Here is a 24,264-nt window from a genome sequence, read left to right as displayed (position 1 = left end):
ATTGCTAGTTCTACATATACTTCTTTTGTTAATAATATACTCCATCTTGGTGGTGATGGTTGGTGCTCTTAAATGCATTTCCTTCCCACACCTCCCATGAACCACGGCATCATAAACGCGTTTACCGCAGTAGGCACATTAAGGCCTGTATTCACCGCATTAGAGTCAGGGTTTCCCTGAGGCTGGTCAGCCTCCATATTGGTTGTGTGTGTGCTGGGGATCCTGCCAACTACACCACAAAAGATGTCGCTGAAGAGGAGGGAGCAGACCATAAATTTGGGGATTGTGGGAAAAACAGGACCCAGCCTGGGCCGGAAGAGCTGGGTGTTCTCCTCACACTGTTGAATACTTCTTCAAAATATACACTTCACAGAGTCTGATGCAACTGGATTCATTGCAGGTAATTCAAAGATAACATGCAAGAACCCGGGCTGATCTGCGCATATCAATACAAACACTCTCAAAGCATTCCACAAGACACTTCACAGAAAACACATAAGACGTACACACACACAGACAAGACATACAAGACATTCAAGACATACAGAACTCCCCTGGGGCCGATCACTCCCTTTTATCCTATCTTGTTAGCTCCTCCTGTTGTGGAGCTCAAGCTTGGCTTTTCACACATGTTTACATCATTTTACTTGACTCTTTCCCATACACCATTGTTTCTCATTTTTCAGACACCATTATTTCCAAGCCCCCTTCCTTTCTTTAATTAAAAAATAGGCATTCCCTTCTCTTATCTAAGTCTTCCTCCCCTTCTTGGCGTAAGACATGTATTCACCTCATTTATCTCCTGCTGGATTTTATCATTCACAACACATTTGTATGAAAGGCCTAGTTTGTATGCCAGAAGCTGTGCTTTCACTGTATATGGACTTTTACAGCTTGTGCTTTATATTTAGTGCAAACCTCTACAGATTATTACTGTTTTGACCAAGATCTGTCCATTGCTAGTTCTACATATACTTCTTTTGTTAATAATATACTCCATCTTGGTGGTGATGGTTGGTGCTCTTAAATGCATTTCCTTCCCACACCTCCCATGAACCACGGCATCATAAACGCGTTTACCGCAGTAGGCACATTAAGGCCTGTATTCACCAAATTAAAGTCAGGGTTTCCCTGAGGCTGGTCAGCCTCCATATTGGTTGTGTGTGTGCTGGGGATCCTGCCGACTACACCACAAAAGATGTCACTGAAGAGGAGGGAGCAGACCATAAATTTGGGGATTGTGGGAAAAACAGGACCCAGCCTGGGCCATAAGAGCTGGGTGTTCTCCTCACACTGTTGATGCAACTGGATTCATTGCAGGTAATTCAAAGATAACATGCAAGAACCCGGGCTGATCTGCGCATATCAATACAAACACTCTCAAAGCATTCCACAAGACAGCATTCCCCCCTCCTCAGTACAGGTTCAGCGTATCCCCAAGACACAGCCAGCCAAGCCAGGAGGTAAGTTCTCATACAAACTTTATTACAGGTTCATTTATTACAGGTATTACTAAGGTTCCGAGCAAGGACAATCAATAGCCGCGTTTCCACCAAAATTACCCGGAACTTTTAGTCCCAGGAACTACTTTTCAAGGAACTAAAAGGTTCCTTCAGCCCATGGTTGTCTGCGTTTCCACCGCGGTCTAAAGTCCTGCAAAGATTAGGCAAATTAGCCCACTGACGTATGAAAAAACGACATTGTCGTCGGTCCATCTGTCCTATGATTTCTTCTGTAACCCCATACTACCACCAAAGTAGCCTACATTATTTTCTAATAACCGGGACAGCCCGGAGGAGTTTATTCCACTTATATACAATGAGTTACCAACAATGATTATATATGGTTACTTTTGTATTATTATTATTTTTTCATCGATTTAATCACCTGGAATTGAAATATTCTTCTGCAGCCGTTTGGGCTTATTTTACCATTGTCAAGCAAAACTGTCATTGGTAGTTGAACTTGGACCGTTGTTATGCAACAAATAGGATATAACAGGCTAATAGTCAGATTGTAACTGTTTTATATATCCTCTCAAACACATTCATTATGTTTTTATGTGAACATTCGCCTTCATGTCTTGACATCTGAAGCATTCACATTTATATGTATAACTGGCAACAACAGCAGAAAGCATGCACACGTTGTAAACAATTTGCTGTTTGATTACTTTCTCATTGTCAATTCCATATCGCAAATCGCAAAATGACAAGAATAGAACGAAAACTCGGACTTGCGTGAAAATTTAAATTAGTAGTTGTACAGCCACCATTTGCTTTCCTTCAGTTACTGCTAGCCGAGCAGCGAAGTACGCCCTCCAGATGCGAACCATGCACCATAAATTAGTCCATAGTCTTCCTGGTCTTTTTGTGGAATTGAAGAACGAGTAAAATTACGGCAGTCTGAAAAAGCTAAAGGGACGATTACTAGAATTAACCTGTTATTTTACCCTGACAACAAGTGCGGGAGGTGATTTCCAGTTTGCTTTTACTGTATCACCAATGTGAATTACGCAGAACTACCGCATACCTCACATAACTGTATCAAACGTTTTGAGTCAATTACAACGGGCTAACAAAGAAGAAGAAAATATTCAGCAACCAAATTAATCCGTTTGAATGTTTTGGTACGTAATATGCTGTCCCAGCACGAATGTTTTTTATTATAAAACGAATACTAAAGCAAGAAAAGAACAGAAGAGCACACGTTATAATTCCAAGACGTTGGCAGGCTATAACCAAAACTAGGCTACTGCGCCGCATAACATACTAGTTTGATTTGAAGTTATTATGAAAATAAATTGGTTTGCGGCTGCATATTTTCAAACATGGCGGCTGAAATTTATTTTATTTATTTATTTATTTTTATTTTTCCATAGATTGCGTTGTTGCCGTTCTCGTTGTTAGTGTTAATCAGTTTAATCATCAGGGTCCAAGTTGAACTATGCGGTTGTTCCCTGTACTTGGACCGGTACTTCTCTCTAGGGGTTTCGTCATACTTGTTCCTGGTTATGGTTATACACTTTGTTGTACATCGCTCTGGATAAGAGCGTCTGCCAAATGCCTGTAATGTAATGTAATGTAATGTAATGTAATGAAATCAAACACAAAAAAATGCTGCGAGTACTCTACCAATCAGAAATTTTCAGTGCTTGCGCTCCACCCCAAAGGTTCCTGTACTTTTGGAAAGTACTACCCCCCGAGCAGGAACCTTTTTGGGGGTAAAATAAAGCCCCCGGAACTAAATTTAGACCCTAGTTCCTGCGGTGGAAACGCACTGAGTTCCTCAAAAGGTTCCTAGTTCCGGGGTAAAGTTCCTGCGGTGGAAACGCGGCTGTTGTATCAATGATAAAATAGTTCACAGGCACAGACACTGAATAGCACAACAGTGTCAGTAGCCAGCCTAGTAGGTGCAGCCAACATTTGCATATCCCAAATTACAAATACCAGAGATTAAGATTTAACTGGTCACAATTTAAAGAGTTGATAAAATAAGTTTGTGTTCCTTCTGGCTAATTACTCTTTACACTAGCACCGTTCAATACGTAACACTGGATTTTCTTCATTCAGGACCATACCCCCATGGCGAATTCCACAAGGTAACCAGAGACTTTTTTCTTCTCGTCAATGTCAGGATGCCATAATCTCCTGACAGGTAGAACAGGTTTTGATGCGCCCACTTATCACCTCCAGTTTGTCTACAACCATTGAAGACAACGTGTGCATTTGTTGATGTGAGTGTGTGATGCTTTAGGGCCTGACAGATACAAAGCGTCAGATGCTCGCTCCAACAAACACACCCATTGTTTTCAACAGCTGTAGACAAACCAGAGGTGTCAAGTGGGCAGACCAAAACCTGTTGACGCGCCTTTCCGAGCCCGGTTCTATTTTCAAGCGTCGATGCGAGGCACAGACCACCAAAATACAAGGTATATGGCATCCCAGCATTGACAAGAAGGAAAAAGGTAATCTGACGCTTCAAATTGTCCCGCCTTCGATGTGAACACATGACACACGGCATTGACGCTTTCTGTCTGTCAGGCACTTATGGCATTCCGGCATTGACGAGAAGGTAAAAGATAATCTGACGCTTCAAAGGAAACAGAGCAGGACAGAAGGGTACACAAGTTGCGACCTAGGGAGCTCTAATTCTACGGGCTTGCTGATAATTTTGTCAATCAAGGCTCGTTGCATAGCCGTCAAATCCGTGAGTAAATACACTGGCTATATTTCAGCTGTGTTTCTGATGCGTTTATACTTATGCCACCACACCCTTTGTCACAGCCGCAGTCTTACATATATAGCAAAGCAAAAGAGCTAAACGGTACATCAGACTGTAAGGATTTAATGTTGTTTTCAAAGATGCGGTAAGTTTCTAAATATTTGAATAGTCTGTTAGTAGATTGAGCCAATGGGTTATGGATACCTTGTTTCTGTCTTTCCAGTTCAGTAATATGGTCTTTTTGGCAGTGGTTAGTGTTATTAATATGAATGGTTTGAAATGTTTGGGTGTATGTAATGTAGAGACATCGCCAGGTAATGCAATGATGGGGCATAAGGGAATTCTGAGGCTGAGGATCTCAGGTAGCCTGCTCATGACCTCCGACCAGAAGTTTTGGACATGTAGGCAGAGCCAGAGGGCATGGAAGTAGTCATCTGTTGAGGTTGGACAATATGAACATGTATTACTTTGGCTGAAGCCCGTGCGGTGAAGGTCTTTATACTGTATTAGTTGGGTTTTGGAATTGCATGTCATAGAAAATGTGTTATTGCATGTGCTTTGCCAATTGATATCTATTGGTAGGTTATTTATGTATGTGGTCCATTTATCTGTAGGGATTGATATTGTTCTGTCTTTGGATGCTAGGAGTTTTTATATTTGGGATAACATTTTTTGAGGTTTAAGTGATTGTAGCTTTAGATGGGGGGGTGTTAATGTTTTTCTTTATGACTTCTTTTAACTGGATATACTGGAAGTAGCAGTGGTCAGGTATGTTATATATTTTTTGGATGTGGTCGAAGGTCATGAGCAAGCCACCATTGAGTAACTGTCCCAGACTGGTAACTCCTCTCCCAATCCAGGTTGGGAAAAGAAAGGGTTTGTTATTGATTAAAAACATGGGGTTATGCCATAATGGAGTATGGATAGATGGTGAGAGGCTGTGATGGAGAATTTCATTTGACTTGCACCAAGTGGTTAGGGTGGTGTTGATAGCGTTGTTGTTTTTGTAACAGGTATGAGTTTTTATGGATTTATCTATAAATGGGAAATTTTTGATGCCTAGCCTAATTCTTGAACTAAACTATATTCGATTTCTAGCCAAGGTGGATGTTGTTATTAGTCCAGTGGCAGATGTACAGTTATTGGTGTGAGAGGAAATGGGGGCGGGGGGGACACGGTTGGCACCCACTCGGCACCGCCGTTATGATAGAGGCAGATCATGCTGGGGGGGCGACATAGCTCAGGAGGTAAGACCGATTGTCTGGCAGTCGGAGGGTTGCCGGTTCAAACCCCGTCCTGGGCGTGTCGAAGTGTCCTTGAGCAAGACACCTAACCCCTAACCCCTAACTGCTCTGGTGAATGAGAGGCATCAATTGTAATGCGCTTTGGATAAAAGCGCTATATAAATGCAGTCCATTTACCATTTACCAAATAGCGGAAGAAATCTGGGGCCCCGAGTCCTTGGTGTTGTTTAAGCTTTTGGAGGGTAGATAGTTTAATTTGTGGTTTTTGGTTTATCCAGTAGAGTCCAGTGACTGCACTGTTAAGAGAGGAGAACCAGCCTGAGGGTGGGGTGACAGGGGTCATGGCAAGGAGGTAATTTCTTTTTGGGAGGATGTTCATTTTAACGGTGAAAATTCAGCCAATTAAAGATACCGGTAATTTATTCCATCTTTCCAGATTGTCTTTTATTTCTAACTAACTATCAATGATCACGGTACTTAGACATGAAAGTCTCATTAATATAAGTATTCCTTTTACAGTTCACTGCACATTTCTGTATTTACATAGCTCCACACAAATGGCTGGCAGTTAATTCATTGACATGGGCTGGCGTGCAGTGCAGGGAGAGGTCTTTAGTCAAAAACGTTGCTTCGAAGTGCTTTAAAATATGCATCAATGTTTCCTTTTCAACATTTCCCCTGTCTCTGCAGATAGTTTTGAGACGTGTTCCTTAAAAAATAAATAAATAAAAGAACCTGCGAGACCATGAACTCTTTCACACCAGAGGACTTTGACTTCACTGTCCTGGAGGAGGGGTCTTGTGCCTGTGACGTCCTTGAGCAGAGGATCAACGAGTCATCCATGTCGGTGAGTGACTGCCAGCACAGAAATCTCAAAATGTACTGGGAGGCTGCAGCTTTTAAAGAGGTTTCATTTCATTTAGCAACCCGTTCAAGTCTTTGACGCAATATATGTGGACTCTTTAGCCACTTCATCTCTTGAAGTAAACACTTGAAACCAGCAGACACTTGCAGATCTCTCCGGGCCAGAAACTGAGATCCACAGTTTGTCGTTTTGCTTCGCTGTTGGTCTTTAGATGAGTGCCGTTGAGTTTTGTGCCACTCGTTTGCATTTTGTGCTCGGTGTCCTTGACGTCCCCTCTCACCGTTCCCCAGGATGACAAAGACGCCTTCTACGTGGCGGACTTGGGGGACATCCTGAAGAAGCACCTGAGGTGGGTGCGTGCCCTGCCCCGCGTCACGCCCTTCTACGCCGTCAAGTGCAATGACAGCCGCGCCGTTGTCATGACGCTTGCCACTCTGGGGACGGGGTTCGACTGCGCCAGCAAGGTACTGCCCTACACCAGAAGCACCAGGAGCATCTGCAGGGGCATCAGTGTTTGCATGCTTGTGTTTTTGTCCATTACCTTAGCTTAATTCGTTAAATAGTAGGTATGGGACAAAAAACTGAAGTATTAAATTTCTCAATGCAGAACAATGGCAATATGAAGCATGTCCCTGTATCTTGTATCACACAATGAAATTAAACTCCCCCATAACTGCATACTGCTTTAGAGGCTTGTTGGAATGTCTGACGCACTCGTTTATGAATTGACGTCAATTTTTAGGAAATTAGGAATTTAGGAAACAGGAAAAATGGGAACCAAACAGTTTGGATGAACTGTATTTACTGGTACAAACTACTCAGGGCGTCCCATCCGCCTTTTTAAGAATGAGATCCAGCTGGTGCAGTCTCTCGGGGTGGACCCCAGCAGGATCATCTACGCCAACCCCTGCAAGCAGGTGTCCCACATTAAGTACGCCTCTGCCAACGGGGTCCAGATGATGACCTTCGACAGTGAGGCAGAACTCCCGAAGATCGCCCGTTACCATGAAAATGCCAAGTGAGTGACTGCCATGTTCTTTTGCTCCTTTCTCGTCACACTCAACCACTCACTTAAAGTTTTTTAAAAAATATATTCAGGGCTCATCAATAAGGAGTGCCAACTGGCCCAGGGTCACTATGTGGTTGGTTTGGGCCAGTTGAATGATCTGTTACATTACAGGCATTTGGCAGATGCTCTTATCCAGAGTGACATACAACAAGTACATCTGTTACTTGCCCAACTGGGCCAGGACCCCAAATAAGTCTCATTCGGTTCGGAGAGAGAGATAGAGAGAGATGGTTTTTTACCATGCATGCATATTCTGTTGGACGGAGTGTAGTACAGTGGGTAAGGAACTGGGCTTGTAACCAAAAGATCGCAGGTTCGATTCCCGGGTAAGGACACTGCCGTTTTACCTTTGAGCAAGGTACTTAACCGAAATTGCTTCAGTATATATCCAGCTGTATAAATGGATACAATGTAAAATGCTATGTAAAAGTTGTGTAAGTCGCTCTGGATAAGAGTGTCTGCTAAATGCCTGTAATGTAATGTATTTAACTAGACAGGAAAAAACGCCTTCAGCTAACCTAAGCTTGTAATGTCCCGGAAATAAGCTTGTACTGTGCATGTTGAGGGGAAAATATTGGAGCTCCCAATAAAGTGAATGGGAAATATCAGACTTTTGAAGGCAAAAGAAAACTTCCCTGAGGGTATTTTGAAACTCGATTAATGAATTTTACATTTCATTTCAAAAACAGATTGTAAAAACATGTAATAAAATATGTACATTTTAATCAATATTTTCCAAAGACTTCTTGACCAAAACAACCCGTTTCACAAACTGCTACACACAATAAAATTGACAGTATGGTCACAAAAAATTGTCCAATTAGGTTTTCTTTGTTTCTTTGTTTTGTTTTCTTTTTGAGGAAACTTGTGTTTAGGGTTTCAAACGTTCTTCAACATAATTTTATTATTTTAATGCTTAGGGATATCATTTTGACTCCCTTAGTAGGATGCAAATCATAACATGGGCTTTTTGTCTTCTCATGCCTACTTATTAACAGTGTGCCAGTTCATTCGTAGATTAGACTGCTGTCAAACATTTACTGATCCAAACCACTCAGGATGTCCCATGATCCTGTCTTTCTAGTGCACCACTCCCCTTTTTCAGAATGAGATCTTCCCAAGACCAAAACAACCAGTTTCGAAACAACCAGTTTCACAAGTTGCTACACATAATGAAATTCATGGTTCAATGAGGTTTTCTTTGGTTGTTCAATCACTATCTCCTGCTGCCAGGCATTCAACAGGTGTTCTCTGACAATATGACCTTCTGTCCTAGGAGTTACACAGCGAGAAGGTCCTGGGTTTGAATCCAACCTGGCTTTTCTGTGTGGAGACCATACTGCTCATCCAGGAATCTTGCCATTTACGTTTATGCCTGACAAATGTGCAGATCTGGGTCCTGAAACGAGCAGCTGTCCCAGTGAGCCCTAACTAAGGCTTACTCAGTCTGCTTAGAGAGAAAAAATGTATACATTTCCTGGAAATAACACTAGGATCCATCTGGACACTGAAACTAACACCTATCCTGGAGCAGCTGCTCATCTGGCTATTCAGTATGTCCAGTGAATAACTTGTTAACAGTGTTACCCCAAAACTGCATACGAGACCAATACGGTGATTTTCACACCTCTTAAGTGTCACACTGGACCTAACTTACCACATTCCGCACAATCCTACTTTTGAATATTTAAGGCCTGACCTCACCAGTATTTGGGCACCACTGGTACCAGCAACAGGAAGTCCTTCAATAGGAAAGGGCATGGTAATTATACACAGTTTACAGAGAACGGTGTGAAACACAAAAAGACATCCAGTGGGCAGCAGTTCACTTTGTTTGTTAATAGATTTGGCTGAAAAATCTACAGTAACTGTGCTGCTGTCAGCATTGACTAAAATCCCTAAAGAATGTTTCCAGCTCCTTGTTGCAACCATGTCATGAAAATTTCAGGTTGTTCTGATGACTAAATGGGGTCCTACCCAGTATTAGATAGTTATACGTGTATACAGCAACGTGTTAGTTCAGTCAAGCCCAGCTCTGGTGAAACTGGCTGATGGCTCGGCTGATTAGTGATGTCACAACCCTGTCACAGTCCACTCACCTAAAATGGCGATCTATTTAAATCACCCCGGCTCCTCTCTCATGTTTTTATCAGACTGTCCTTTATGGGTGCTACGGGTGGTGCAGTGGATTGCACTGTTGCCTCCTGGCAGGAATGTCCCAGGTTCAAATCCGACCAAAGCCTTTCCATGTGGAGTTTGCATGTTCTCCCTGTGTCCGCGTGGGTTTCCTTTGGATGTTCCGGGTTCCTTCCATGCTGTCAACCTATCCTGTGTAATTAAAGGTCCTCGTTGCTGCTGGATTTGTTCCGTGTTTGACACCAGTGGTCCTGACTGAATAAATATTTGGGTGGATGGATGGATAGATAAATGGATGGCTATTTGAATGGATGAATAGACATTTGGATGGAAGGATATCTTTGTGGATGGATGGATAGATAGATTGATGATGGATGGTTAGATGATAATAGAAATTTGTTTGGATGAATAGATATTTGGATGGGTGGACACTTTAAATGAGTATACAATGTACTGCAGGCATTTCAGTTTCCATGTTTGTGTATCTGCTTTGGAATATCCCACCTCTGAGCCGTCTCTCCCTCCCCTTCCTCCTCCTCTTGGTCAGGCTGGTGCTCCGCATCGCCACGGACGACTCGAAGGCATTGTGCCGAATGAGCGCGAAGTTTGGGGCGGCGCTGGAGAGCAGCCGGCTGCTCCTGGAGCGCGCGTTGGAGCTGGGCCTCGACATCATCGGGGTCAGCTTCCACGTGGGCAGCCGCTGCACCGACCCCGAGACCTACAGCCAGGCCATCTCAGACGCCCGCTGCGTCTTCGACATGGGGGTGAGTGCCCGGCACTGTGTGAAACACTCCACTTAGCCGGCAGTTGGAGTTTGAGCTGCCATCAAGTGTTGTAAAAACTACCCATTTGGACTATAATCCTGTTACGCCCCTCCGCGTCAGGTGGGGGCGCTGGCTGTTTGGAGGCCTGTTTTCTTGTTTCAGATAATTGGAAGCACCTGTGGTGGTGCCCATAAAAGGAAGCCTGTAGTCAGCTTCTTGGGAGGGGGCTTGACTTTCTCCTCGCCGTTGGACCACGGCCGTGTCTGGATTTCACCTTATGATGCATAGTTATTTTGTCCTTACGTATGGTGTTCTAATAATAAAAAGTATTGGTTATTATTGGGAAAACTTGGTGTCGGCATCGCTTATGTTTGCGGGTGTGGAGCGCAACCGTAACAAATCCCCTTAGCCTAGATCTCCAATTCCAGCCGTAGAGGGCTGTAGTTGTCTCTCTTTTTTGATATTTCAATCAGCAGCAACATTTTGCTCCTGGAAAAAAGGGGTGTGTGGGACTTAGCCAATAAATTACTTAAATGAAGCATTAAAGTGCAGAAACACATCAAAAACCAGTAGATGTGGCGACCTATCAGGGACTTTCAGATTCCTGTCATAGCTGATCATGTGATGCGACAGTCAGGCTTTGCTTTTATGGCTTAATGCGCTGTGGCCTTGTGTGTGGTCAGAGGGGTCTATCGTGTAAAGGATATGATCTCATGACTGACCTCTGGCTGTTTTGCAGGCAGAGCTGGGCTACAATATGACCCTTCTGGACATTGGCGGGGGATTCCCTGGGTCCGACGACTCCAAGCTGACGTTTGAGGAGGTAATGATTTCTCTGCATTCTCTCAGAAATAACACAAAGGGAGTATCTGCAGTATTGTGATGTGTTGTCTCGCATCAAATTTAAAACATTGGTCCTAGCATACCAGGCAGTCAAGGGATCAGCCCCAGTATACCTCCACCAGACATTCAAACCCTACATGCCAGCCAGATCCCTCCGTTCTGCTACCTCAGGACGCCTAGCACCTCCCCCTCTTCGCACCTGCACTTCCAGAACACGTCTCCTGTCTGTTCTGGCCCCACGATGGTGGAATGACCTCCCTGTGGAGGTTAGAACAGCTGAGACACTGACCCATTTCAAACGACGACTGAAGACTCACCTCTTCAGGCCGCACCTCTCTCCATCCCACCCTACCCCCCTGTAAATGACTGTAAGCTTAGGGTTGTAACTAGGCAGCTGTTTCGTAAGTGACTTAGGTGCATTAACTGTCTTAACTACTACTTGTATTTTTTCCATAGACTGCGTTGTTGCCGTTCTCGTTGTTAGTGTTAATCAGTTTAACCTTCAGGGTCCAAGTTGAATTATGCGGTTGTTCCCTGCACTTGGACCGGTACTTCTCTCTAGGGGTTTCGTCATACTTGTTGATGGTTATGGTTATACACTTTGTTGTAGGTAGCTCTGGATAAGAGCGTATGCCAAATGCCTGTAATGTAATGTAATGTAATGTGTTGACTTGCACTCACTGGAAAGGACCTAGAGTAAAAATGAATGTGTGAATTAAAGTAGAAATGAATGTGTGAATTAGTGATGCACAAATCTGGTCCTAAATGCGAGACAGGGACTGGTTTTGACCTGGGATACCAAGTGAGTGGAATCTCTGGCCAATCAGTGACTTTAATTAGTCAGTCAGTTAACTGTCAGGTTGAAGAGCACTGCTGGTCTTGTATGAGAATTCTAGCTTTGTTGGATGGGCTTGAGGGGCAGGATTGTTTTCATCTTGGCTGATCTATCCCTTGTTCCCAGTTCACAGCTGTCATAAACCCAGCGCTGGACAAGTACTTTCCAGCCGACTCTGAGGTCCAAGTAATCGCTGAGCCGGGCCGCTACTATGTGACTTCAGCCTACACGCTGGCGGTCAACATCATCGCTAAGAAGGTGGTGATTCGGGAGCAATCGGCCTGTAACGGTAATATCTGGGAAAATGCCACAGGATCCACATGCTCAGTCACAAAAGCCGTGTTTCCACCAAAATTACCCGGAACTTTCAGTCCCAGGAACTACTTTACCAGGAACTAAAAGGTTCCTTCAGCCAATGGTTGTCTGCGTTTCCACCGGGGTCTGAAGTCCCGCGAAGATTAGGCAAATTAGCCCACTGACGTATGAAAAAGCGACGTTGTCGTCGGTCCATCTGTCATATGATTTCTTCTGTAACCCCATACTACCACCGAAGTAGCCTACATTATTTTCTAATAACCGGGACAGCCCGGAGGGGTTTATTCCACTTATATACAACGGGTTACCAACAATGACTATATATGGTTACTTTTGTATTTATTGATTTTCATATATCCTCTCAAACACATTCATTATGTTTTTATGCGAACATTCACTTTCATGTCTTGACATCCGAAGCGACAGAATGCATTCACATTTATATGTATAACTGGCAACAACAGCAGAAAACATGCACACGTTGTAAACAATTTGCTGTTTGATTACTTTCTCGTCGTCAATTCCATATAGGCTAATCGCAAAATGACAAGAATAGAACGAAAACTCGGACTTGCGTGAAAATTTAAATTAGTAGTTGTACAGCCACCATTTGCTTTCCTTCAGTTACTGCTAGCCGAGCAGCGAAGTACGCCCTCCAGATGCGAACCATGCACCATAAATTAGTCCATAGTCTTCCTGGTCTTTTTGTGGAATTGAAGAACGAGTAAAATTACGGCAGTCTGAAAAAGCTAAATGGAAGATTACTAGAATTAACCTGTTATTTTACCCGGACAAAAAGTGCGGAAGGTGATTTCCAGTTTGCTTGTACTGTAGCCTATCACCAATGTTAATTACGCAGAACTACCGCATACCTCACATCTGTATCAAACGTTTTGAGTCAATTACAACGTGCTAACAAAGAAAATCCGGAAGAAAATATTAAGCAACCGAATTAATCCGTTTGAATGTTTTAGTACGTAATATTCTGTCCCAGAACGAATGCTTAGCATTTTATAAAACAAATACTAAAGCAAGAAAAGAGCTGAAGAGCACACGTTATAATTCCAAGACGTTGGCAGGCTATAACCAAAACTAGGCTACTGCGCCGCATAACATACAAGTTTGATTTGAAGTTATTATGAAAATAAATTGGTTTGCCGCTGCATATTTTCAAACATGGCGGGTAATGGCGGAAAATAAATACAACACAAATGCTGCGAGTACTCGACCAATCAGAAATGTTCAGCGCTGCAAGCTCCACCCTAAAGGTTCCTGTACTTTCGGAAAGTACTACCCCCCGAGCAGGAACCTTTTGGGGGGTAAAATAAAGCCCCAGGAACTAAATTTAGACCCTAGTTCCTGCGGTGGAAACGCACTGAGTTCCTCAAAAGGTTCCTAGTTCCGGGGTATAGTTCCTGCGGTGGAAACGCGGCTTAAGTTCTTTATACTTCATTGACCAAGCCCTCTGCTGTGTATTCAATGCTGTTATCACTGTCCTCAGAAATATTCAGTCAGACGAGTGGTATCTTCCAAGGCTTCCAAATGGCAAGTTTTCTGTTTAGGCTTACCAATTGCAAAATAAAACAAAAACATTTTTGTTGTAACATAAACCAACTTCTCAAGTTGAGACTCATGCACAACATTTTCAGCATGCACACTGAAAGACTGATGGCTTGTTTATGCTGGAGAAAATGCGTGTCCTTTTTATGCAAGCCAAACAACCGATACACCATTAGACATGTAATTCCGTTATCTAAAATGCTTCTCATTCTTGCTTTTCTCTGATTCATTACTTTATTTGGCGTTTACTTACTTTAGGTTGTCTTAGCACAGTAATTTTGGAAAATGACCACGTTTCTTTGAACACAACTGTAACCCCCCCTCACTCCCACAGGCAAAGCTGTTGGGGCCAACAACGGGACCCTGATGTACTATGTGAACGAGGGGGTCTACAGCTCGTTCGTCCATGTGATTTTCAACTACGCCCATGTCCTGGCAACTCCACATAAGGTGTGAGCATGAAGCCTGTGACCTGGTGCACTACTTTCATAGTCCTGCAAAACACTGCCAAGTTACAGCGCCAGGTCATGTTTGTTTCTGTGTCCTCTGTAGTGCCGGATTGTGTTTGCATTTCCTCGTAAGTGAGTTCTCTCTGCCTCATTGCAGAAAGTCAAGCCGGGTGAGTGCACCTACCCCTGCAGCATCTGGGGCCAGACCTGTGACGGGCTGGACCTCATTGTGGAGCAGTGCATCCTGCCTGACCTGCAGGTGGGCGAATGGCTACTGTTCCACAACATGGGGGCCTACACCATCGCCGCCTCCTCCACCTTCAACGGCTTCCAGAAGCCCGACATCCACTATGTGATGTCCCGGAGTGTGTGGTATGTGACTTATTATGTTTTTGGCAGTGTTTTCCCTGATTTGTGCCATTCATTTTTTTACAGAGAAGGTGCTCCAATGATCACCAAAAACATGTACATCAATGGTGGCAGCTAAGGTGCCAGCTTTGGCTGAGCAGCTGATTTCTGTTTCATGGTACGGCATGGCATATGCTGATTGCATTTGCAGCAAAGGATTGAAATGTTTCTGTCGTGGTGAACACAGCCGTGGGTTTGAAAGCCATTGTAGGCCCTGACCTCCAGTGACCCCCGCCCCCCATCTTCTTTCTTGTTTCCAGGCAACGCATTCAGCAGATCTCCACTCAGGGGCTGCATGGCCCCATTGAAGAGGCCTGTCCCAGCGACCTGCCGTCCTGCTGCAGGAGGGAGAGCAGCCTGGAGCTGCCAGCCAAGCCCTTCCCCGCCCGCGTGCGATATTCACTCCCATAAATACTTGAAGATAACGAAGAATTCAACGACAAAGCAAATGCTAACGAGCCAAACCTGCAGTACCCGGCTCCTCTGTAGTGCATAGGCCTTTAATAATGAACGCCGTCCACCTCACTCAGCTTCAGGCAACTTCACCCCAGTTGTGTTCATTCCCAGTCCCTGTTTGTGGACATCCCTCTTCGATCTGTCCCTGGGGAAACCTCACTTCCTCTTTCCCTGGAGGCTCTACTTCAGGGCTTGGCGGGTGATGATGGTTGCTAGTCTCCCGATGGCATGCCCTCTCCAACCACACTTTCACAGCTTCTTAAAGATGACTGAGAACGATCCTGTTCAGACCTTTTGTCCGAACATGGTCCGGATATTACGGAAGTTCCACTAAGGGTGGTCTTCTTCACCCCGAACATTTTATTCCATAATTATTCCACCAGAAGTCCATTTCAGCTCAGGCTTCCCCAAACGATTTTTGCCCAGTCCAGAATTACTTTTTGTGGCCAGGAGATATGGATCTCTCTACCACCAGACATTAATCAACAACACTCCACTGATTAAAAAAACTATTTAGGGTTCTCTGTTGTACTGATCACATTAACTCTTCAGCAAGACTTTCACTTTTTTGGCGGGTATTTATCTGATTATCTGTATTGTGCATAAAAGGGGATGCCACCTGTGAAACCCTTGAGGGCTTTTTGGCTTTCCCCTGCGTATCTCACAATGCATTCTTGGATCTCTGTTTTTTTTTTGGTGCATTGGCTTCCCGGCAGTGGGTTACTGGTTTGGCGTTGGGTTCTTGGTTTGGCCAGGAAGCATCACAGCCCCCATTTCCGAGGCACCCCCCTCAGCCAAGTATTTGATTTGGTTCCCATTCGTTATTGTTTCTGCATCTGGCAGTTTTTTTCTGGGGGGGGGGGGGGTTGGGTTAGTTAGCCCCACACCCAACCCAAATGGCCAGGGGCTGCCTGGTCTGCCTTCTTCCTTTTGACCTGTCCAGTTTGGCTGAACCTGCCAGGGGTACAAAACCCATCCAGCATAGCTCTCAGGGTCATGGGAGTCCACAACCCTCTCCACCAAGACAAGGTTACAGTCAAGGAGAGGCAACTCCTGCATTGTGTTCAGTTAATGCTTAGTTTTAGTGGCCGTATGTCCACACTTTTATCAATAATGGGCCTATTAATGTATCTCAGTCTTTAATTTTATCACTTTAATTTTTTTTAATTGTCTTTATGTAATCTATGCAATATAGCACAATGTGAATACGGGACTTTCATTCTTTATGGCATGCATATCCATTTTTGACACAATATATCTTAATCCCTCAAAACATGAAAAGTGTGGTTAAGAAAAAATGAACAGATAATTCAAATTCAAGGTTGCAACTGTGACTGGAACAGAAATGAGCATTCATAGTGGTCCTCCAGGACTGAGTGCGAGAACAGGGTTCCCACTCGTCCTGGAAAACCTTGAAAACCTCGACATTTATCAGCTAGTTTTCCAGTCATTGAAAACACCTGGAAATGAGAAAATGAGAAAACGAAATGTCCTGGAAATATTTGCGAGGTCCTGGAAAAATCTGCGATTGTATACCCCCCCCCGTCCACCACCGGCTTTAGGCTACCATTGCCCATGTTTCATGTCTGTAAGTCTAAGTCATTGAAATTATCCTTGAAATGTCTGGGAAAATAAGTGGGAACCCTGGAGAACCACTGCCTCTCTGCAGTCCAGTTAAATGAATCCTTTTCACCAGGAGATGGCGATGTTAATCTGTTAACAACACAATGTGGCATCACACGGCCAAGAAAGATTTTTTTGCAAATGAAACTTCACTGGATTTTTTTTCCACTTATTTTGTTTCTTAATTGTGGTTATGGTATTTTCTTCTGAAAAATAAATATGTCTGCATTATCTGCAGCAACTATTTGCTGGTTTTATAGTCTATTTTTTTTTTTTTTGGTAACACAGGTAAAACGATAGATCATTTTAACCTTAATCTGCACACTGTTTTTACACTGCATTGTCGATTACCATTCTGTCGATCTATAGAATGCACATCTGCAAGTCACACACACAGACGCTCGCATACTGTCATGCATGTGCAGAATGAATCAGACACTTCGCGCAAACCCAGCAGCCCCTCCACCCATACGGTCGTGCGGAACAGCATCTCTGTGTCCAGATGGTGTACTGACTTCATAAAAACATAAAATTAGTCATCATATGTCACATATTTATATTGGCACTGTTGACGATGTCATTAAGTTTCATGCTGAAGAAAAGAAGGTACGGATGTTTCAATCTCGTGAAAGTCTGGGTTAATAGATTTAATTACAAAAATTAGCAGTTACGGACCGTCCTTCCCCTGCACTTAGCGCCATCTAGTGCCTACACGTGTTCACTGCGAAGTACAGGCAGTCCTGACCTGTTTCAGTTTCCCGGGAAGTCAAATAAAAGTTTGAATCTTAGTTTAAATCCGATTAGAGGTCGGCTAAATCTAATGCCATTGACAACTTGCGTGACCTACAGTTGCCGCAAAATTCTTTATTATGTGGTTCAACTATTATTTGCTTTTTCAGTGGCACAAACTCAGAGGCGCTGCGCAGATCTGATTTTCCTTTTATCATCTAGATGGGTAGACAGTGGATGGTTGAATGGTATTCGTATGTAATATTAATTTTGCTAGACCTGCTCTGGTCCTGATTTAATGTGTTTTCTGAAAGGGCATACCTATCCAGACAAACATATATATATATATATATATATTACATTACATTCATTTAGCAGACATTTTTATCCAAAGCGACGTACAAAAAGTGCATTTTCATGATCGTAGACAACTGCTGAACACGGGTTCATTAAGGTACAATTACTATTGTAAGCTATTCTAGCCGAGAACAAGACACTATCCTGGTCTGACATCGCAAGCCAACTAGCAGAAGAATAGCTACGTATAGGACGATACAATTACCAAGAGTGGTAAATTGTGAATATATCATGTGTCTATGCTCAGTGTATGCCACGGGGAATAGTCTCTCAAACGCAACTGAATTCCATCCCAGTGGAAAAACTATTAGGCAAAACGTCTTGCCGCTAAAATGTTTGTCTGGATAGGTATGCCCTTTCAGAAAACACATTAAATCAGGACCAGAGCAGGTCCTGAGCATGGCAATGTTGCAGCACTCATCCGGGTTGAACTGCAATTTGCTGTATTGCTGCAGTATATTTCCTTGTATGTTATAGAGTATCTCCGCAAGCATCCATCCTCAGAATCTCTAGCTCTCTGAAATATAGTTTGGTCTTTGGTTGTCTTTGACGTAGCGCGCGCGGAATTGGACCGGCTGCATCAATGATAGTGACTCATGAATCATCGGGCATGACGTGTGTGCTTAACCGCCGGATACCACTTTGTAGATTGATTTTTCTCGGCACTCTCTTGGCCTTAAATAACACTTCCCTCTGGCTATTTCATATCCATAAAGCCGTTCGTTTGCAGCGCATTTGATAGTTCATAGAAGGCGATTAAATCCCGATGCCTCTTACACCGTCTACCCTGACCCCTGCGCTCATTCCGGCGAATGCGATTAAAGGTAGTGAGGGAAACGTCGCCGGTGAGAGCCGAGTATGCACTTCAAGCGTAATCCGCTTTTAAAGAGACATTAAGTGACGCATATCACCTTCTGAGCGATAACGCAGCTCGCTCGCCAGCGTTCATTACCTTCCAGCACTCACGGAAGTGCAAGCTCTCCGCCCTCTCCACCGACTTCATTTGAAATCACCTTCCGGAACGTATATGATTAAAGCCAAGGTGCAGTACGTAAGTTTGCTGTAAGAACATTTTTGTTCATTTTTGTTTAAATCTCCTTCACGTCCCCACAGTAAATTAAAAGTACTACGGAAAAAAAAAAAAAATCCGGTCTCTCTGACCGCCCCATCAGTCATTCCAAAATTCATCGCGTCTAAATCTTATCAACCGACCAGGAAGCTGTCTGCCCCGCCTCCTGTTGCGTGTGTCATGTTATATACATATATATTACAAAATACCCCAAGAGACAACGGGATATATCTGAATAGAACCAACATAAATGTAAAAATTACATTTTATTGGCATGTGTTGGAAAATATATTAGGATTATATTCATATAATCAGACACATTATGTTGTCAATGTGTTTTCCTCTTGTTGGATAAGAGATGGGTGAGGTATGGTCCACATTGCACAGACGGTGACGGGTAGTGGAGAACAAACGGAAGGTGCATGGAGAGCCCACCCTTCTGCCGAAGGGTCCTGGGACGCGTGTGCGTCCCGGCTGGCGTTCTCTGACTCACAGGCTGTTTCCGTGGAGACGGGCGCTTTCTGGCCCACCCTTCGCTCCTTGAAATGGCTGCGCTTCCAGCGACACGAAGGCCCAATTAGGGCTCAGCAGTGGTGGGAACTGGAAGAGGCCTGGTGAACCGGACCCGGACTGTGAGGTCAGGACAAATCGCAATTACGCTTCCCCCCAACACCCCCCCCCCCCCCCAATACCTCCCTATCCAGCTAAACGGTCAATTCCTGGTGGACCAACTGACCATCTCACACAAAACCACCATGCAGGCACTACCTCCGTTTTTTTTTTTCAGCAGGTGAACAGATAGGTCCAACGAGTGAAGAAAATCTCTTTGACTGTTTTCCCCTGCCGTTCGTCTCGTTCAAGACCCTGTTTCTGTCCCGCGCCGCGACCTTGTTTTACCCCCTCAGCAACACGCACATCCGGGGAGGGGCATAAATGACAATATATTGCTTTTTTTTCTGGCTGGTGACAGGTGGGTTTTTAAAAAAATATATATATTCTGGATGCTGCTGTGCTGAAAGACTCGGAACACGCCAGACCAAGGCCCGATGCTTCACCCGGAAGAGGGGTTTGTCGATCTGCCTGCTTCTGCTCTGTTGGTGCCGATGAGAAATGGCCATTATACTCCTTCCTCTGTGCCCAGGGCTGCTGTCTGGCGAGTTAACTCTAACGTGCGGAACATGGCGCACGGCAGACCCCAGCGTATCTATCCAAACTGCTGTCTCGACCGGGGCCCATTCACCGGCTGACCCGAGGAGGCCGAGTGCAGCATGCTGGGTAAATGTGTTCCTGGCCCTTTGAACATTGAGGAGGGGGGGAAAGAAAAAAAAAAAAAAAACTTTATTCAGATGCTTCTTAAACAAACAATGTGTTCCTGGCCCTTTGAACATTGAGGAGGAGGGGGGAAAAAAAAAAACTTTATTCAGATGCTTCTTAAACAAACAATGAACAATGACATTGTCCAGGTGCACATGCCCCCACTGCCAGTCACAGAATAAGTGATCTTATCTGTGCATGCTTTAAAAAGGCATGTGAAGAAGGAAAACATATTTTTTCTTCAATGTTTGACCCACACGCATCGTTTTAAAAAGAATCTGAGCCCCATATGAGAAAATAGTCGAAAAATAGTCCTGTTATGTACAGACGGGTGGCAAATTAAAGGAAGAACCAACATAGAGTGTCTTAGTCACTGTCGATGCAAGACGCTTTCAACCACAATTTTCGACCCAATTTACTGATGTCTTTCCCATAGACCTGAATGCAAATGTCACTTTAGTCGCTGTTCCTATTGAAACACTATGCCAGCTGAGCAGTCTTTGTGACTGAAGCTCCTGCCATCCATGCCCCAATTATGAACCCTCTTTCAGAGTCACTTTAGAATCTTTTCTTCTTGCCATCTTGATCCAAAGTCAACGTCAACTGGGTCTGCTCCGGATTTTTCTACATGCCACAGAGCAGGATAGTATGTTGATTGCTTAATTGTATCATGCAGCACACCTGTATGGAAGCATCTGGATTCGTTTCTCCACTCATTTATTCAGGTTTTTCCTTAATTTGTCACCCGCCTGTATATATATACACACACACACACACACACGTTTGTATTGCTATACTTGTGAGAACTTCCCATTGACTTACATTCATTCCTTAACCTCTAATCATAACTCTACCTACAGCAACCCTCCGACTGCCAGACAATCGGTCTTACCTCCTGAGCTATGTCGCTATGTCGCCCCCTAGGGTTAGAGTGAAAACCTGCAGTATTGTAGATCTCCAGGAACAGGCTTGGGCAGCCCTGTTACGTCCTGTCACAGAGGCCACCCAGTTTTTCTTCAGTAGGCTATGTGTGTCCTAGCACAGCAAGATTCGGCAATTCCATTCCTGCAGGGCCAGTGTGTGTGTGTGTGTGTGAGTGAAAATTTCCATTATCGCCGATTACAGAATTAATTAGCTGACTACACTTATGCCGGTTTAGTCGTAAATTAGACCACAATAAGATGTTTCATGCTGGGACCCAGGAACAGTCTTAAGCCGTTATTCGTGAACTTATCAAGACATGTAGTTGAAACATCAGTTGCAAAATGACAGTGCTCCTTGCCCACCCTCGTACCATGCAGCAGTCCTGTGATCCTCATCTGTTTTCCTGGAGAGCCACGGGCTCTGTCCTGGTGATTATTATTGGATATGCATTAAGATCATGCAATACAAGAAGACATTAGATCATAATTATTCGCTAAACACGTCCTTAAAACATAAACATACATAGCCTAATGATGCATGACAACACAGCGGACATGACGAATACTCTTCTTAAACGAATGTGGGATTATTCACTATTTTCCATCGCGCACTGCAACCTCTGCATAATTTAGAAGTGTTATTTGTGCTATCACGTATCGAAAAGTAGTACATAAATACCGCAGCGATTTCCGAGCAGCCTACATGCTGGTAAATGGTTACGCTCAGACAATGAATTTGGAAATGCTTTCAAATTCAGTCCTGACAGATCTATTTAACACATGAATGGGCTGGGGTTGTGTATATCATCTCCCCCACTCTGTTAGCATAACAAATGTTGGCTGTGGGTGTAATTAATTGAAAGAAGATTCAATATGGAGTGCTACCTCGTAATTAGAATTGTAGCATTATACTCGGCGCTGAAAACACTTTTCACATCCTCTAATTAGCGAAACCATACCATAGCCTACTGCAGGAAGTCTGTCCCTGGGTGAAACGCTGAACAATAGCAAACGCGAAAAAGCAAGAACTTCGGTAGCGGGCTGATCGTGGTTACCAAGCAACAGTTAAATTAAGAGCACGGTGCGGTCGGAATCCTTGCGGCTTGAAACCGCGTTCGTCTCTCCTACAAGAGGAGCGCGGTGCCTGCACGAATCCGACGGCAATAAATTAACGGTATCTGCGCGAGCGAGGGGTTTTTCCTCGTCCTTCGGCACGCTCGGGTGCCTTCTGAGACAGACCGCGAGACAAAGCCGGGGAAGTTGAACAGACGAATCGTGGGAGGAATTAAATTCTAATATACAATGCAATGTATTCTTCCACCCGTCAAGTGTGTTCAAATGCAAACAGTCCAATGCTCTGCAGTCCATGTAACGGTGGCAGTGACAAACGGAAGAAATTAAATATTATATATTAAATGCAGTTTTTTAAAAGTTAATTAAACCAGTAAGTATTTTTGTTAAGCTGAATTCACCGCACTTTTTAAAAATTTATTTATAAAGAAAACCCCTGTAATTCTTACTTTTAATTGAGATTCAGAGCTCAGGAGAAATTTTGATTGAATCCAGGTACCCACTTAATTATTTGTATTTATTTTTTTGGAGTGGGTTGGTCTTTTTATTTGGTGGTGGTTGTCAGGCTTGGGGAGACACTGTCCCGTCCTGCAGGTAGTCATGTCCGTCTTTCTGGCTTTTTGGCTGGAAGGACGGAGCCTGCTGAAGACAGAAAGGTCTCTCTTCCACCCTTCCGGTGATGTCATCTCTCTGATTGACAGCAAAATCACCAGAGTCAGGGATGGAATGAGCATTTCGCGCACACACATGCACACACACACACTCACAAATACACACACTGAAACGCAAACACACACACAAACACTTATGCATGCGTGCACACACACACTCAGACACACACACATACACAAGTTCAAGCACGTACACGCACACAAAACTCATGCATGCATGCACACACACTCACACGTACACAGACAAGCACGGACTCACCTGCAAGCATGCGCGCACGCATTTGCGCGCGCGCACACACACACACACACACACATCAAAAATGTATTGCCCATGAGATGGACTTGCATTCCTGTCTTCTTACTGCATTTAATATGTGAGTGTTTCACTCACCACCCAGGTCCACTACGGCCTACTACACTCTCTGAATAACTGCTCAGTGTGTGATACAACTCCGATCACACTTCTGCTGAATTCATACACAAGCCCGTCTGAGGCCGAAACAGCAGGGCATTCGAGTAGATTAAAGGCCGAGCACTTCGCAGAGCGCGCGGCAACGAAGATAGGCGGAACCGAAATATACTGGAGAGTTTTTTTTTTAATTGTTTTTTTTTTTTTTTTGATCAGACTCCGCAGGGTTCCCCGGTCTCTGTTTGCGTCAAGCGCTTCTGCAGCAGTCACCGACTGCCCCTGAACGGAGAGGACTGATATGAGACCGGCTTTACCTTCACCCAAACAAAGCTCGCGAAAAAGAAAGAAATACGACGGAGCGTGTAATGGAAATGTGCAGGGGGGGTGGGGGGGGGTGAGGGACAAGACTACCGGGCAAGAGAGGTGCGGGGAACAATGGCAAAGCCCGACAGATGTATTGTGACGTCTGTGGATGCCTATCTGCGACGTTTGATTTGTGTTGTATTTATAATGATCATAATAATAATAATAATAGTAATAATAATTTATGTAATAATAATAATAATATTTATTATTATCATTATTATAAATAATAATTATTATTATTATTATTTATTTATTTCATATAGCGCTTTTCACAATCTCAAAGAAGCTTTACAACACAGGGAAGAAACAATCGACAAAAGAAACTAGGGTACACACATAATTATCAAAAAAAACAATTGTGTAGGATGTCTTCCGTAGCTGTCGGAATTAATTGCTGTTGATGGGGATAAAAAAGGTACTGGATAGAACTGATGGTTGCTTGGAGAAACACGCACTTCCGAAACAACATAATGTACCGCAGAACTGTCAGACATGAGGATGATCATTATTATTTTCATCGCATATCTAGATGGACCAAGATTCACAAGACTAAACATTTAATTG

The 24,264-nt window shown here is 43.8% G+C and overlaps 2 protein-coding genes across 3 annotated transcripts in view; both read left to right on the top strand.

Moving 5' to 3' along the window:
• LOC135247739 (ornithine decarboxylase 1-like) overlaps positions 1–1,324 on the top strand; it is a 19,700-nt gene extending 18,376 nt beyond the window's left edge. Inside the window, exon 9 of the mRNA XM_064321564.1 lies at positions 1,321–1,324. Coding sequence (XP_064177634.1) covers positions 1,321–1,324 — 4 coding nt within the window. The remainder of the gene's footprint in view (positions 1–1,320) is intronic.
• Positions 1,325–3,817: 2,493 nt separating this feature from the next.
• On the top strand, positions 3,818–17,037 carry LOC135236917 (ornithine decarboxylase-like). Of its 2 annotated transcripts, XM_064303520.1 has the most exons (10): positions 3,818–4,209; positions 6,159–6,315; positions 6,624–6,797; positions 7,179–7,351; positions 10,086–10,302; positions 11,042–11,125; positions 12,107–12,269; positions 14,190–14,305; positions 14,462–14,676; positions 14,973–17,037. In XM_064303520.1, exons 2-10 carry the CDS (start codon positions 6,214–6,216, stop codon positions 15,121–15,123), a joined length of 1,395 nt encoding a protein of 464 aa, XP_064159590.1. In that variant the 5' UTR covers positions 3,818–4,209; positions 6,159–6,213; the 3' UTR covers positions 15,124–17,037. The 2 variants fall into 2 exon arrangements, with proteins under 2 accessions (XP_064159590.1, XP_064159597.1); XM_064303527.1 differs by lacking the exon at positions 3,818–4,209 and having other exon boundaries at positions 5,683–6,315.
• Positions 17,038–24,264: the final 7,227 nt, after the last annotated feature.

The sequence above is a fragment of the Anguilla rostrata genome, chromosome 1 (assembly GCF_018555375.3).
Source record: "Anguilla rostrata isolate EN2019 chromosome 1, ASM1855537v3, whole genome shotgun sequence".
Classification (NCBI taxonomy): Eukaryota; Metazoa; Chordata; class Actinopteri; order Anguilliformes; family Anguillidae; genus Anguilla; species Anguilla rostrata.
The sequence above is the reverse complement of the archived record's forward strand: the minus strand, read 5'-3'. Positions and strand labels throughout refer to the sequence as shown.